This window comes from Falco biarmicus, chromosome 4 (assembly GCF_023638135.1).
Source record: "Falco biarmicus isolate bFalBia1 chromosome 4, bFalBia1.pri, whole genome shotgun sequence".
NCBI lineage: Eukaryota > Metazoa > Chordata > Aves > Falconiformes > Falconidae > Falco > Falco biarmicus.
The window spans coordinates 85,454,785-85,472,023 of NC_079291.1; the positions used below are offsets into that span (position 1 = coordinate 85,454,785).

The 17,239-nt window shown below is 48.4% G+C and overlaps 1 protein-coding gene across 1 annotated transcript in view; it reads right to left on the bottom strand.

Moving 5' to 3' along the window:
• Positions 1–17,239, bottom strand: part of CACNA1H (calcium voltage-gated channel subunit alpha1 H) — a 254,598-nt gene that overhangs the window by 121,916 nt on the left and 115,443 nt on the right. Inside the window, exons 3-4 of the mRNA XM_056337895.1 lie at positions 4,903–5,014; positions 1,698–1,831 (exon numbers count right to left, since the gene is read on the bottom strand). Of these exons, the coding sequence (XP_056193870.1) occupies positions 1,698–1,831; positions 4,903–5,014 (246 nt within the window). The remainder of the gene's footprint in view (positions 1–1,697; positions 1,832–4,902; positions 5,015–17,239) is intronic.

Genomic DNA, 17,239 nt, shown 5'->3' on the forward strand with positions numbered 1-17,239 from the left:
GGTGGGAGAGGTGAAGAACCCCAGCCCATCACACAGCTCCTCCTTGCCTTCCACCAGTGTTAGTGGCCAGCACAGCCTCTCTTCTGAGAGATGGGCAATAACGCCACAGGTATGCCCTGTGAATCATCTGGAGATGGCCCAGGATCAGCCAGAGAAAGGGCTGTTCCTCTTCTCATCTTCAGCCTGAGTAACGCCAGACTGGCAGCAGGGCTTCCCATCGAGGTCTCCTGGTGCTTCTGCTGTTTTCATTCTTCTCAAACACATTCCAGCCACAGAGGGTGGGGAAATACACTGGAAAACTACCCATCGACTCACCAGCCACCTTCCCCCTTGTCCCAGGTGCTAGTGAATAAAGATCCTGGTGCCAAACCTGGCTCCGTGGTATGAGCAGAGGGCTCAGCCTTTCTGCCCACAGGTGCTATTTTATCCTCCCACTTTGCTGGGATGATCTGGTCGATGATGTGGGGAATCTCTGCATGCCCATCAGGAGAGCTCATCCTGCAGGTTCAGCATGGGGAAACACTGTTGGCACGCTGGTTACAGATGGCAGATTTCTGATCCCAAGTTCCCCCTGCAACCACAGCCTTGTTCTTCTGCTACTTCTGGCTTAAATGCTGCAGCGCTTTGGAAAGAAAAATAATTAACTGCTCCTTTTGTTGTCCCTGCTGTTCTTTCTTAGGCTGTAACTGCACATGGGTTCAAAGGAAGCTCTGCTCAGGAGACCTCATGTTTTATTCAAACCAGTAAGGCCATTCCTAATTGTATTCAAGACAAATAACATGGAGCAAAACAAAACTCCATTAGTGCAGTGAAGATTGTACATCACTAATGTAAGGGTAAAAATGCCCCAACATATTACAGGAATGTTCTAATTAACCCCAGGCTGGTCATTATAAACTCAGGAATTCAGAAATAAGGCAGAGCTCTGTAATTAAAGCAGCCTGTCCCTTTCTAGGGTATACTTAGCAGGTAAGAGAGCCTGGCATTTCTAAAATCCATGTATTTATAGAAGAAAGTTTTAGACTTGCCAAGCTTTTAGTCCACTCAGTTTTCCCCTATGGGTGTGAGGGAACTGGTGTCAAAAGCACCCAGATCTTCCTTATATCTGTTTATTAACACATCCTGCACAAGCAAGAAGCTGTAGGAGACGGTGTTAAAATGTAACTAAGAGAAGTTTATAGGAGGCATTTGCATGCACTTGTAATTTGGGTCAACTTTTGGCTAGCTTCTTCCACTGGGATTTCAAACTTCTGAACCAATTTTTGGGCTAGGTTTTCCTTGTTTGGCCAGTTTCTGTCTCTCTGCCTCAGTAATGGTGTCACATAGCAGGAGTGGGGCTGAGCTGCTATATTTTACCGCCTGTTCTGGAGACAGCAGTCTTAATCGCGATCACTGGAACATTCTGGCCATCACAAGGACTAGATCAGTGTGCGCTTGATTTGACAGAGATGACACTGGCGAAAAGATTGCCATGGAAAAGCAGATGGCTTTTGCCCTGACGTGCATACCCCACCCCATCATCTGGTGTGGTTGCCAGAGGCGACACCAAATGAGCCTTATGAGACTTTGCCTTGGCTTGAGCCTGGCAGCTCTCACAAGATGCTATGAATACTGGCCAGGACAACCTAGAGATTTGGCTCTCTGGGGACTTCTTGCCTTCACTGCAAAGAACAAATTTATGAGGTTTTGTTACTGACCCCGCCATCACGATGAAGAAGTCCAGGCGATTCCATGTATCTCCAAGGTAACACTTCTGCCCGAAGATCCCCAGAGCCACCATCTTGATGACCATCTCCACCGCAAAGAAAGCGAAAATGAAGTCGTCAAATGCCTGGAGACCAGTAAAAGATTATTACAGTCAGTTCTGCTGTGCTCTCTTATCAGGGAAAGGGAAAGCAGAGACGCGAGCACTCCCTCCGCAGCGGTACTCTGTACACCCTGGCAGCTGCTGCAAGGCAAAGCCCTGGTACCAAAGTGCCACCTACTGAACTCAGAAATCAAACCTGCCATACCTGATGGGTGACGGCAACCCCTGAGCATAGCTCCTGGGTCAGCCCACTGCCTGGGAACCATTAGCAGCTTCTGTTAATCTACCGGCAAAGATAAAAGACGTGGCTGTTGTACAGGTTGGGTGTTTTTCTTGGCATTTAAAGCCTATGCATCCAACAGCAACTTGTGGTTGGGTCCATGAGGTCTTAGCAACTTGCAGTGGAAGCTGTGTCTGCAGACTGGGCAGCTCATACCTCCTAGAAAGAATTTGTCCCATCTAATAGGGAGATGTAATTCACCTCTGATGCCTTCAGGACTCCCAAAGGGATCAAGGTTCCTACCCATGGACCCAGACACAGCTGGGAGTGAACGGGCACATCAAGCAGAGGCTGAAGCAGTAACTATAAAGGCAGCTCTGCTGCATGCAAGGAATGGCTGGAGTGGTTCCTTGTGGTGCAGAGGCTCAGGGCATCCCCCTGGCAAGCCTGTGTGCCCAGCACAGGAGTCTCTTGATGAAGGCCAAAATTTTGGGGTTTAGATTACTGCGAGAACAAGAGAAAATAAAGGTGTGTAATTGAATCCATTGGTGCCCTATAGAACATGCCTCAGCCTTTACTTAAAGAATGATTTCTGTAGGGTAGTGGGGAGTTGGACAGCTGTGATTTCTCCAGTCTTCCTGGAGACTATAGGTACCTGAATGAAATGTGTATGCACTTGAAAATACCATGAAATAGACTCTATTGCAGATATTCTTCTACATGTTGCCTGTAAACTTGAACATCGGGAGATACAGATTGCTCGTAAATCATGTGCAGAGGCTTTGTTGTTTTGAATGACAGAATTGGTAAAGCACAGGAACTTCTCGATCTACAGACATGACTGCTGCTGTCCAAACCACTCTCTTAATGACTATACTGTTTGCTATTGTGTCTCTGACACTTCCATTTTTAGGTCTGAGTGGATTAATGGTAAAATTAACAAAGCATCCACATGGAAGCCAAGTTCCCACTGCGCATCCATGTACCTCTGCGTGGCTGTGTGTGAGCATCATCTTCTCTGGCTGTTGGCTTTATCAACCAACCTTTCCCTTGTTAAACTACACAGAAGTTTTGCTCCATTATTTCAGTTCATTTAATATCTGGCATCTGAACACCTCCAGAAAGAAGTTCAGGTTTTCTACCTCATGTTCTGGCTTTCATTCCCTGCTGCAAGCTGTGACAGGGTAAGGGATAATGATGGCTTTACTTGCAGCCCTTTCCTGCCTGCAAATGCATCAGGATAACACTTCAGGTTTTGCAAATATACTCAATACGTTGTCATCATTCAGCCTGTATTAGAAACAGATTTGGTGCCTGGGCTCCTTGCAGGCTGTTATGTGTATCTATTCTGGGGAGAACAGACCATGCAAATCGTGTGATTGCAACCTGATTAAATTATGAATAAAAGGAAGCAAATAATAAGCATTCAATAATGTCACCTCCTTGTCCAGGCAGGATTCACTTTGTCTGCCTGGACATTTTGGCAGGGATTGGCATCCCCCAAAGCCCCACATGGGCGTATACATGCAGAAAACCAGCAGGCATGGGGAGTGAAACCTTTCAGGAGAGATCGGACACCCTCTGATGGGCTCTCTGGGGCAGCTTAGCCCACAGCTCCCTGCAGTGTGACATTTTCTGGTGAAGGAGATGGACTATCCACCTCTGGGTCCTGCTCCACTCCAACCCTGAGCCTGACCCTCTGAGGCGATCCCTATGCTGCATGCAGCTGGTGGCAACATTTTCTCCAAAACTGATCTCGTTCTGTGACAAACCTCTAGTGCCTTCTCAGCTCAACTGGTTTACTTGGCTCTGCATTTAAGAGATCCTCTTCTAAGACTGAAAGAGGGTTTGATGGTAAACTCTACTATTGCTGGCATTTGCAGGCAGTTCTGGACCAACCTTTGCAAGAGGCAGGAGAAGCTGGTTGGAAGGATCCCACTGGCATTCCTGTACTGCTGAAATGCTCAAAGGGAAGTAAAGCAGCAGATATATGCAGGACTCAGCTGAACCAAGCCTGCTAGCACTACCACGTGTCAGTAGTCCCTGCCTAGGTTGATGTAATGCACTAGAAACAAGGAAAGTTGCTTCCAAGCCTGAGAACCGAGTTGCTGCAGGAAGCCCAGCGCCAAGGTGCAGCCCACACACCAGATGATGCTGGGATGTGCTTCCAAAATGAATCCTGTGGGCATATGGCAGCGAGGGGATTGCCAGGACACAGTGAAGGATGAAATGACAAGTGTGATGCCCCACTAAGCTTGGGATGGCCAGCAAGGGCCTGTGAACTCTGTACAGGTATGCATTTCCCAAAGGGCAGTTAACCCGGCACTCGGCAATGCAGCACTTCAACTGCTGGGCTCTGCTGTGGAGGACAGCAGGCATGGCCTTGTCCTGTGCCATTGTGTTCATAAAGAAGGGAATTAAATGTCAAAGTCACCAGTGCTGTAGTGCACAGACCAGACTGCAGCAATCTGAGAGATGCTGGCAGTGAGCTGGCTGGGGTAGAACAGACCAACTGCAAGCAAGAGGTTCCCTGTGGCATTTGCCATCCTGTAGTTAAAAAGTGTTCAACACCTCCAGTGGGAGCTGGATGCCCAGTTTTGAGCCCCCCTAACCTTATCAAATGTGTAGAGAAAGGATCATGCTGGGTAAGTCTAAATCAGTCAGCCTTTGGGTCGCATCTAGGGCCAGCAGGTCCCCTCAGAGGACAGGCTTTGCATGCCGAAGCGTGGCTTATTGGGAAAATCAGCCTTATGGGAAGGGCTTTCATGGCTGGATCCGGGGGGAACACAGACAAGATGGGGGTCCCAGCTCCCAGGACGGTCACCCCCCTGCATCCTGCACGTCCCAGGCAAGCAGGGCTGCGTAGGATCCTTACCTCCAGGATGGTGCACCGCTCCGACTGGCACTCCACATCCTCGCAGGGCTGGAACATGCCCAGGGTGACGCAGTTCAGGAGGATGACCAGCATGCTGATGTGCTCGAACCAGGTGAGAGGAAGGTGTTAAGGAGAGCACACACTTCAAAGTCAGGAGGGGGGGAGCTGAGGCACCGTGCTGTTTACACATCAAAAAGCCTTCACTCCTGGCACAAGCAAAGAAGAAAACACAGCCAAACGGCCCAGATTTGCTGAGGTTTGAAGTTTTTGGCAACTGAGGAAAGGGCCTGGGAAAGGATGCTCCTGTTGAGATGAAGGAACAAGCCATGCCTTTCATTTCCTACACAGCAGCAAAGCCAGAGAAGTGCAACCAGGCGCACAGCTATGCTTTCCCTCTCAGGTCCCACACACTTCATCCTCTTCTCTTCTTCATGCATGCCCAGGGCAGCTGAGAGCAGAGCAGCCTCCATCCTCCTCCCACAGCAACTTTTATCTACAGATCTCAAAGAGTTTTAGCAGTGAATCACCCCACAGGTCTGCCAGAATTAACTCTTTCACTACCAAGCTAAAGAAAGCAAGACAAGGATAGATTAATTAATTCAGGCACCACCACCACCAGAAAACCCGGCTTGTGCCTGGTTCCTTGCTCCAGCCAGCGAGGTTTCTCTGCTGGTTTCCGTCTCGAGTCATGAGAAAATGTGCTGAATACAGGTTACCTCATTCCTACCTGGTTTCTAAGTCTCATGGATCTATAGAGTCCATTTTGAGTTTTACATCATGACCGAGGATGAAGGCAAAACAAAGCCAAGCTGGTGGCACAAGTTGGTAGCACCAAGGATGGCATCGTGTCGGGATACAGATATAAACCAGGACCCAGGGTGCACAGCACGGGCTTTGAAAGGGAAGGAAAGGGCTCAAGGCTGGATGTCTCCAGGCACCAAAAATCCCCCAGAAGACCGTACGCTCTTACAGGACCCACCAGTGCTCAACTGCACTACTATCAGTAGTTTCAATGTAGTAAGTGGCGATTTGCATCACTTGATTGTTGAAAAACAGGCCCAAAGCTTATGATTACTGCTGCTGGTATGACTATTAAAAATAATAAAATAAGACTTGGGAGAACTAAATAGGAGTTTCACAAATTAAGCATGAATGAGAGATCTGTTCTTAGGAAAATAATTGGAAACATCTGTGTATGAATAAACCCTTATGCTTTCAAACACACAAACATATGTGAGCAAGGGATCATGCAGAAAGAACCACATAGACATTGTCTTATTTCTGATAACAACAGTTCTTCTGCTTTGGAAACCTGAACAAAAAACCCTTACTGTATTTACCTCTGCTGCTTTTAGATATATTTTATCTGGCATTTTATTAGTTCAGTGTAAGATTTATGGCAGCATAGGATTTGGTGTGTACAAGGCTGCAGTCTCAAACTCCTTTTGCATACACACTCTCATTTACCCAGATTAATAGAAAAAAGAGAAATCAGCAGGGTCTGGTCCTGCAGCTTCCTGAAAACCTGCAACCAACCCACTTCTCATTTTAGAGAGGGCCTTAATTTAAAAATTCAGAGCTAGGATCACCTTCGAGCCCATGCTGGGGACCAAACACATCAGACTTGGAAACGCAGTTGTCTAAAATGGAAATGCATAAAATCAAATAAACAAATTAAAACAAAAACCCAGGTCACCTTGTCAGCGATGCAGAAGGAGCTGGAGCAGGCAAAGCTCATGGCCACAGCCCCAGAGGACTTGTGCATTGCTGAAATACCAACATTGGTTTACTTTAATTCCTCCCTCCCTTCAATGATCTCTTTCTGATTTTTTTAGGGGCTGTTTGGATGCCCTTCCCTTTTGCCTAATTAGATGCAGAGTAGCGATCCTGCTCCACAGAGAAAATAGCCTGCACTGGACCCAAACAAAGCCCAACCCGTGGCCATATCCTACTTACAATATTTGCATTGCTTGATGGGATTCATGTGGAACTCCCTGTAAACAGGGCTCCTGTGCTATTCCCAGGGTGCCTGCAGTTGCATTCATTTCAGTTATTATACTTGCAGATAATTTTTTCCCTCTAAAGTAAAAAAAATAAAAGCACCTGTATTTTGAGCTGTTAAAAAAGGTGTAACTACGCTGATGCATTAGGTCTCCTGCTTCCCCCAGAGGAGGGGAGCACACTGGCCCTGTGCCTGGTTGCTCCAACCTTGCTCCTGCCCTGGGACACTGATCATGGGCTTGTGCCAACTCCATCCCCTGCTGCTCCAGCACTGGGGAAGTGTACAACGTAGGCTTTTCCCCACCACAAGGTGATAAGGCTTTTGACCCACCATCCACCAAGGGTTGCTGGTCGTGTTCCTGTTCTCCGTCCTGCTCCTCACCACCTGAGCCCCTGTTTCTAGCAGAACTCATCAAGAATTAGATTTTGTTTTCCATTAGAAAACACTGATTTGTCAAAAGTGAATCATCAGCAAGGACCGGTTTTGATGGCAACATTCAATTAAGACAGACTTTTTTTTAAAAAATATGGAAGAATCTGTCACTTGAAAGGCAGAAGCACAGCCCATTGCTGAAGGGAGTCCTCAGGAGCATGGGAAACCCTGATGGATACCAAGGTCTGCCATGCCCCAGGTGCTTCTGTCTTCTGGGTTGGTGCCTGTTTGCTGCTCAGATCACTCTCATAATGATATAAAATGACAGACATTTCAAAAAGAAATTTTTCTGAGCAGAAAACCTGCCTGCCCTCTGGATTTGGCATCTGCCCCTGATTTTTGGTTTCTGTGGAGTGACTGAAGCCTAAGGCTGAAGATATTTGTGGGATGAAGCCCCTGTTCTGCTGAGCTACCCCGGACATTTGTTCAGGCACTCTGCTCGTCAGATTTCTAAAAAACTTCCTTCCTTTATTCTGAATGATCTAATTAAGTTTTTTATGGTTAAATAATCACCTGCAGGAGAAGAATTGTCACTGGAGTGGAAACAAGTGCCTTGATTCCTTAATGACAGGCAGAACCACCACTGTCCCCTGTCCACCTAACATCAAAGCCAAATTTGGTGTATTTCAGGATGTCAGAAGAGTTGTTTTAATTTTCTAAGAGAAAAAGAAAGGCTGTCCCACAGCTTTGTGGTCACAGGTGTTTAGAGGCTGTCAGCGTAGTCAGCAAGGCTCAGCCACGACTGTGAGATGGAAATGACAATGCTGCTGCATGTAGAAAGGAAGGAGACAAAAGAAAACTTGTGTTGCCTTTGAAGAAAAGGCTGAAAAGATGGAAGAAAACCCACTGTAGGGAACAGTTTTGCTTTGGCTGGAGGAGGGAGGAGGAATCCCCTGCTCAGGGCTCAGACATTTTCTGGGGATGCTCCTGTCCTCCTGTCATACCCGAACCCTTCCCGAAGGGATGCGGCTGAAGGGGTCTGAGCTGAAAGGTCCTGTCCCTGCTCAGCCCTTCCAGCCCACCTTCTCCTCCTGTGCCTGTGGCTCCCTCGAAGGCATTAAGCTCCTGCCCTATTTATTTTCACATCTGATTAATGACAGTGAAATCCCTAATTTGAAAGTGGGATTACCCTGAGTGGTCTGCCCCAACAGGACTAATCCTCCCTCCCTCCGGTACACAGATATTCAAGGGAATTTCAGTTCATTGAATTTCAGTTCACTCCCCACTTCGTGGCTCCTGGCTCCAAGGAGCCCCCAAAGCTGTGATTTAACACCCTAGAGCCCCCCAAAGCCACCCGGAATTCAGCAGCCATGTGGATACATCCCAAAGCAAACCCCTGGGGGGTGGGAGATGCTGCTGCTTTTCAGGATGGCATTACAGAGAGCACCTTTGTGCAGCATCCTTCCCATGAAGCCTGGGCCACTTCCAAATGCCCATCAGGAAAGAAAGGTCCCATTCTAATAATTCTGGGAAAATACCCAGAGGAGAAAGACAGGAAAAGGTGGGAAAAAAGTCTGAGAGCAGCCCAACACTGGGCCTGTGTCAGCAGAAATAGCAGAGAAGGGGCTGGGGCAGAAGTCCCACGGCACAGAACAGCCTCGTGGGTGACCCTGCAGCATTGCTGCACACCCTGCCTGGCTTTTTTGGCCATCAGGAGGTCAAGGAAGGTGAGGGATGGTGACACCCAGCTCAGCCATGCAGGGCTCTGGCTCACACCCTGAGTGGCACTGGAGATGCTGAAGCTGCGATGGGTTAGGGCTGGCTTAGGGCTCTCCTGGTCCCCCGGCAGCAGCAGTGGCTTCGACCCGCTAAAACCGTGACTCTGCAAAAATGGGTACTTGTGAGTTACCATGGAAACTGCTGCTCTCCAGGCCACCGAAGCACCACCCAGTTTAAAAGCAACCAACTTCGCAACTAGGAGATTTGAAAAGCAAAAGATGCAAAGGGGAGATCTAGACTAACTGCTGGAGGCAAAGATAATTGCAAAAGATTTGCTTAATATTTCTTCCTCTGCCACAAATTCCAGGGTAATGACATCTCAAGCGTATCTGGGCCAAGCTCAAATCCCCCAGACACCCTTCAGGCAGGAGCTGGGGAGTGGCAGAGCCCTGTCCGCCCGGGGGGAGGGTTGCTTCTGGCCGCACAGCACTGTGTGCAGGATTGACACAGTTTCTTACACTAAAATCTAGTCCTGAGTTTAGAAGTAGCATCACAGAAACCAGGCTCTGCCCCAAAATGTTTTTGGCCCCACCTGCTGTTAGTGCAAGGGCTGATGCTGATGCTGTCCTGATGCCGGTGCTCTCCAGCAGCTTTTCAGAGGGTTTTACTAAAACCAGCTCCAGGAAAAGACCAGGAGCTTGAGGATTAAGAGCTCTGGTTGCCAGAAGATACCTCTGCATGGGCAAGACCTGCTTTTCCCGCTAACCTCTGCTGTGCCAACATAGCTGGTAAGGCCTTGACTTGATTTTAAAAGAGAGATGGGAATTCAAGGGTGTGTTGAAGCAGTTGCTCAAGAAAATCTTGAGTGTTTCCAGCAGGAAAACCAAATGGCATGAGCCCAGTGCAGAAAGCTGAGGCTGGCTGGCCACTCGTCGACTCCCTGTCACCTAGCCACTGGTAGCAGTGCCAGCGGATGTGTTTGAGGAGTTGGCAACCCAAAATAAAGCTGTGTAGGAGCTGTGCCTGCGTTCTGCCCAAAGGAAGTGCTCCCAGCACCTCCTGCCTCTGTCAGCAGCCCCTGCCCTCTGCCACTGGCAGTGGGGTTTGCACAGCTCCTCTGTCACCAAGGCAGTGACACAGCAAGACTCTAATCTCCTAAGGAAATTACCGATTAATTAAGGAATCCAGCTGACAAACACAGAAAAAAAAAAAAAAAAGTCTTCAAAACTGCCGTCTGGTGGGTCCAGAGCAGAGCGGGATGTCAGAGTCAGTTTGCATCTTAGGATGCAGAGTGGAGTGAGGATGCCTGCAGTGGTATGTCATTTCATACCATCAATTTGTCTTAATGCAGCCAGTGTTTCCTGTAGACAAGTTTGCATTCAGCCTCGGATTTAAATTTTTCTTTTCCTCTTTCCCTTTTTAAAGCAGTGCATTTGTGACTTTTTGCATTACTGACCTCAGGCCCTAAACCAAGGAGCAGAGGAATGGGGCAGACTCCGGTGTCACCACAGCACCTCCGGCCAGCAGCACACAGACCTGCCCACGGGTTGCAAGGACAAAACCCAGAGGGAGAACATTAACAGCCTGGCATGCAGACCCTCACATTTAGCTTTGGAAGAGACTTAATTCCATTGAGTTTATGGCAACAGAACAAACCAAAGCAAAAGCAGAAATAACCAGTGTCCTCGCTGAGCTCAGCGCTCCTGCTGTATTTTGCAGCCATTTAGTCCAACCAGTTTAAGCACAGATCTAAGTACAGTGAGAGATCAGCTGCAGCCCAGCCTGACAGCTCCTGACATCTCCTCTGGAGATGGTTTGCACACCATGACATGGATGGTTGCAGGCAGAAGCAAAGAATGACTCTGCTGCACTGAAGAATGCCAAGCCCAAATCCAGCGTCCTCCAGCTCCTTCCCACCATAAACCTCTGCTTCTCAGCTGAAAGAGAAAAGCAAAATTAACTGCAATGATGCAACTTGGATCTCCGTTTCACACATTTTAGCCAGCAAAACAAAGTGGATAGTTCGTGTTTCTAGAAGACTTTCAGATCCTTACATATTTGTGGAATGCTGTAAGGGGATTTCTTGCACTGTAGGTTAAAGTCTAGTATTTTCTTTAAAAATTTAAAGGCCCCCTTAAATACAAAAGTGAAAGAAAAATAAACTGCTTGTCTTGAAGACTAGGTTTTCAATATCTCTTTTAAAATTGTATAGGTACAGAGTAGACTGCCATGCCTGCAACCCTGGTTTGGGTCTCGTCCGCTCCGCATCGGTTATTTTGCCACCCCAAGTAACGCAAAGAGAACTCCAGTGACGTGGGCGTAGGTCAGGCTCTGACGTACCATAACGCAACCAGTCTCCTTCACTGGGCAGCTCAGCCAGTCTGCACCTCCCCATCTGCAGGGAGATGCTCTCTACCATCCGTCACTCCAGTTCTAAAAATATTTCTGCCATAAACACAGTAAAAAATGCCAGGACCACATTACCACTGTGTTGCAAACTCCCTTGCTTTCACCCCATGCCTCATGAAAAAGGACATGCTGCTTCAGATTCCCAGGTCCTTCACAGGGATCAGTCTCAGCTTCATCTAAAAGTTCCCCTCCCTAGCCCCAACCCTCATTTCTAAGTGCCCAAGTTGGAGAGAGGCAGGAGCCAAAAGCTTAAGTGCCCAGCAACTGAAAAGCAGCAAGACAAGATCATGGCACTTACTATTTTCACATAATCTTATTATTTTTAAGCCAGTCAGGGGATTTTGGAGACTTAACCCATTATTTTAAACACTCGGATTTGGCAGTATGGTGATTATTACTGTTATCGTATCCGTACGTACTGCACACGATGCTGAGGAATAACACAAAGCAACAAAAGCCAAGTTATAGTTACAAGGAGAACATATGTTTACAGAAGGAGCAGCCAACTGAAGTTTCAGTTTTTATAGTCTAAGATGTGACTAATGCACTAAACATACATACACACTTATATATATACACACACATATCTGAGAGACGGGGATTTTTGGAGTGCTCTTGGTGAGCTGGGTATGTACTGCTCACCAGAGAGCAGCAGGACTCGGGCATGTAATCCCTCCTTTGCAGAATCGCAGCCTTATTTTGCCTTTAGCAACAAGGTTGGTCGGAAACCTGAGGACCTGCTTGTAAACCACCCAGCCCAGCACCTCGAGTGCAACCAGCTGCAGGAGGAGAGGCAGGAGAGGGGCTGGGTCCTCCAGCTGAGTGGTCCAGCAGACCCCGAGGCCAGAAGGATGCCCACATCCTTGGTCAGCCCACAAAGCAGCTGCTCCATGAGATGGCAACAGGGCTCCTGCAAAGCTATGGAGCATTGAAGCACTTGCAGGAAAAAAGCGATGGGGATGGGGGGGGAGAGCAGGCGCTGGGGTGGGCACTGCTGCTGCCTTGTCCCACCGAGCCTCACAGCATCTGTGTGTCCCTGTCCTCTGACTGACCACTCTGAAAGGTCTGGGTATGGGTGGGAGCTGCTCCGGTGCAGAAATACTGAAGTACCTAGTGCCTGTTTTACTGCTGTTTAGGGGTGCTACCCAAATACCAGCAAATTACAATAATAATGCTTCCCATCCCTTCATGCTACCAGTAACAAAAATAGCTTTAAAAGTCTGCAGTATCCACCTCATCCTGTATGCTAAGTAACGGAAACCAGTCCAAACTCAATGATATTTGGTAAATAGGAGTGGGAAAAAAATAAAAAGAAAGAAAAAGAAAGAACAGAACTGGAAGAATAATGAGTCAGAATAAAATTCCCAAGAGGCAGTGCTGGCTGGTGCTGGCATAATTTTAAGGAACATTCTTACTTTTAAAAAGTTGATTGATTAAAGCTATTTTTAGTGCCCATACTGCACTGGATCATTTGGGTGCGTTTGCTTATGAATTGTAAAACAAAATGAGGCAGCCATACTTCAGAAATATATACCTCCCCAACAGCACCACAAACACGCAGACCAGAAGCAATATTTCAGCCTGAAAGACACCAAGCTGGCACATGTCTTTGGAGATGGGACTGGCTGCAGAGAATTCTTGTTTAAGAAAGGATTAGCCTGAGTTACTGGAATAATTGCATCCCACTAGTTTGTTATAAAATAACCATAACGGGACTCCAACCCGGTACCAGCCCCAAATGGATCTTGAGCAACAGGCTGTTCTGCTGATCTGCTGCAGGGTATGCCTTTCTCCCCCAAAATGCGAATAATTCCCTCTGCCTTGCACAGCCAGAGATGGGGGAGCTGATTTTGGGGCAGATCTGTCCTTGCCAGATGATTTTTGGCTGAAGCATGGCAGGTTGCAGCCCTGGCCATCCCAGATGTGCTGTATGCATTGCAGCCAGGGCATCCCAAACCTGTAACACTCCCCTGTTGCGATGTTCATCGTCATGCAACGCAGAAACCTTCCCGCAGCTCCCGAGAGCCTTGCACAGCTCCCTGCAAACCCCAGACCTGCTGCACAGTGGCTGTGTTCAGTGCCCAGGTTTCCCACATGCCCTTCAGATGCCTCCTCTTTCATTTTGGCACTCTGGGCAGCTGAAAAGAGTATTTGCACCTAAGGTAAAAAGCACCAAGATGTTGGCATTTGTCCTGCCGCGGAAAAGTCACTCGTGTGCGACGGAGCCACCGCTGCAAATAGCCAGCGGTCCTCAAAGAACCCACCCTGACTGACAAATCTTGGTAGTGACTGTAATGCAGAGATCAAAGCTGTTCACAGATCATTCACTGGCAGTAAAAGGAGGCTAAATCCATCTTATTATGCACCTGAAATCATTCACCTTGCTCAAGCCAATCTTTTGGAGCCATAATGAATTTAAAAGCAGTTAACTCCAGGTCCTTGTCATGTGTCATTTGTCAGACAGCTTCATTTTCCTTGCCTGTTGTCACAGCTTTGTAAGGCTGTTAAAAGACAGCCGATGCAGCAAGTCGCAGCTATTGGGGATTAAGCTTCAAACTAAAAGGATGCTACAGGCATAAAAGCACCTCGAGGGGTGCACATGCTCGCGCTGCCTCCTGATGCGGCTCAGTCAATGCAACACTAATCCTCCCTGTTCTTGGGGCTTTCTGAGCATACAACCAGGCTCCGTAAAACCTGACCACTACCATTGCTCTTCCCTGCCACGTGCCTTCCCAGCACAGACCTGTCCCGGCAGAGCTCACACCTCCCAAACAAGCTCAGCAGGGAAATCAAGGCAATGCAAATCATTGCTACGCCCAAACCCAGAGGAAAACCCCCTCACATCAGCCTGCTGGCATGCATCACCCTGGAAAAATCACCTCCACTGCCTGTGTTAAATTAGTGCCTGTTAATACCCAGAGTGATGATAGCAAATGGATTTAGCACGTCGTTAAGGCATCCTTAACTGCTGTGAGATGCCCCACAAGCAAACAAGGTTGTATCGATTAAAGTGACATAGAGGGACTTTGGCAGACCTGTGCTGTGCCAGGCTGGCTCGGGAGCTGCCCTCTGAGTTTTCATTTTGATTATATGCTGGAAAACACCACCTTGCATGATTTAAGTTCTGCAGCTGGAACCCCATGGCTGGCCCATGCCAGAGGAGTTGGGGTTAGCATGGTTTTCTTGCCTGTGATGATGGCTCTGAAGCCCTTGAGCGGTGGGTTCAGGCCACCCAGGAAAGATTCTGTTCCTGCCACCTCCATGTACTTCGATAAAATCCCTGAATAATTCAAAGGCGTTATTGCTGATTGACGGCACTCGCAGATCTCAGGGCCAGAGATCAAGTCCCTCCCACTTCATCCAAAATAAACCCAAATGATCTCTAAACACATCACAACCCGTTCAACCACCAAATCCACTAAATCCACCCAAATGAGAGCGTTTCACACTCACTAAATTCCCAGCTATCATTTACCCAGCAAGGAGACAAGGACAGAAGCAGTGTTTTGCCTAGTCCGCTCCGCCTGCATGACTCACTTGATTAAAATACATATAAGCACCTATCTAAGAAGTGACATGTGAGGGTGAGCAATCAGAGCAGGTAATTGCTTGAGAGAGACGGGTGCGTGGGTGGGACGCCAAATCCTCAGGAAACGGGTCACGGAGGGCAGAAAGCTGCAGCCGCATCCTCGGGGGTGGCTCAGTGTCATGGCAACTCGGGGCTGCCGCTTGGCTTCCCAAAAGGATGCTGCTGGGGGTGTCCCCCTGGGCAGGAGGTTGAACCCTAAATATCTCCTGTGCCAGCTTTGCTTGGTGGTAGGCGATATGGGAAGGGGCTGTGGGGAGAGGAGGTGGGAGATGTGGTTCACCAGCCGCCTGCCACCAGCCCTGTCCTCTCTGAGTTCGGCTCACACATCATATGAAGCGACAGGCTACTGCTTCTGGGGTTTGTTCCGCTTTCTGATTTCTGCTTTCTGTCTGTGGGTAAATACAAACGTGCTTTTCCTGTGGGGAGACACACAGGGGGGTTCAGAGTAAATATCACTGGCCTCATGCAGCTGCCGCATCAGCAGATCTGGACCAAGTGCAGCTTCTCCCATTTACACCAGTATCCTGGTGAATTAGATGGACCAAGGGGGGGAAGCAGCTTTCCCCGTGCCCTTGGTGCTGAGGACTAGGAGCTGTCACCTGCAGGAGACCATGCAGCATCCCTTCTGAGGAAGGTCAGTGCTAAGATGAAGCCACTCCAGGGCTGCAAGTCCCCTGGAAACATGTCACCTTTGCATCCCATTTGCCTTTTCCCTACATGTGCCCGTAGCAAAATGCATGCCATTCCCAGCCTGCACTCAGCTAAATTGCTCCACCAGCTCGCTGCCTCAAAAACACAGCCCTTGGGAAACCAAACTCAGCTGGAATCCTGAAAATAAAGAGAAGATGATGACTTTGTCTTCTCTGCCTCATCCATCCAGCCAGGGAGAAGTGCTTTACAAGAAAAAGCAAGCAAAGAAATTAATCTTTGCAGAAGCACCGTGTGGTGGGTAACACCCCCCACCCCCACCCCCCTTTTACAGATGGGGAATATGAGCAAAGAGGTTGGAGGGATGGTTTGCGAGGGCCAGCACTCCTGCTCGCAAGCCCCATTTGCACCCACATAGTGCAGTATAAAGTAAAGGAGACAAAACACCCCCCCCATGTGGGTCTTCCAAACTGAGGGTGGTGTGGTGTGTGTGTCAGGCAGAAATTGCACCCCATCCTGAGCCCTCTGAGCCTCCTTCCAGGCATCATCCAAGGCAGGACCTCAGGCTGTGTTTGCATTAGCAGGACAGTAGCTAGTATTTCCCATGGAAATATCACTTGTGGGGATGTGGCTTTCTAGGGATTATCAGATCAACTGGCCCGAGTAATGCTCTCACAGCAGGCACAGGACTCTTGTGCCCACTGCCGATCACCTCCAAACCCAAATGCTCCTCCAGGTTTCTGAGGGCAAATGAAAGGTCAAAAGATAAAAGATGCTGGAAGAGCAACAGTTGTACTTTTTCTTTCCTCTGTCCTTCACTTCAGCTACAGACAGAGCTGTGTGGGACTAAGGATGCAATGCACCCCAGCAGCCCTGGCGATAGCGGGAACTGACCTTTAGATGACTAGAGTATGAGAAAAAGCTCCCGAGGGACCAGTGACCCCAATGCCACTGTGCTTGCCCCAGCAAACAGCCCACAGTTCCCTAGTGCAGGCTCCTAGATACTCGCCTCGTGCCACGATGACCTATACTGCAATAATTTTAGTGAGAATTTTGAACCTGATTCTCAGGAAAGAGAAAAAGTGTGGTTTTCTTCCCTACCTTAGATGCTTCAGGTGTTTTACACACTGTTAGTGCCCCACCATGGCTTTCATGGCTGGTGGTTGCAAGGGAGAGAGCAGCCACGGAGATTTTTTTCTTGTTTCTATGACAATTCAGCTATGTTGGGTCCAACTGTTTTTTAAAAAAGGTCAAGTTTGTAAAAAAATCTTATCTGCTGCATTTCAGCCACATCTCCCCCTGTGGCCCCAGCCCTGGCCAGTTCTGCCATTGGGGTCCTGGGCTGAGACACAGGGACACACAGCGGAGGGGTGACTTACCCCCAGCAGCCCGCAGCCAGGATCAATCCTGTCACAGCCTCAGAGTAGCCTAGGGTGGTTTCAAACCCCTTAAATATTACATTTATTACCAACACTGATCCCTGTCTTAATGAGCCAAACTGCACCCAGAGAGGGATGTTTCCACCAGCCTGATCTAATCTCCCTCCACTTGGCTGTTTCACGCTAAAATCGGTCACTCACATTAAAACGTTGTTGCCT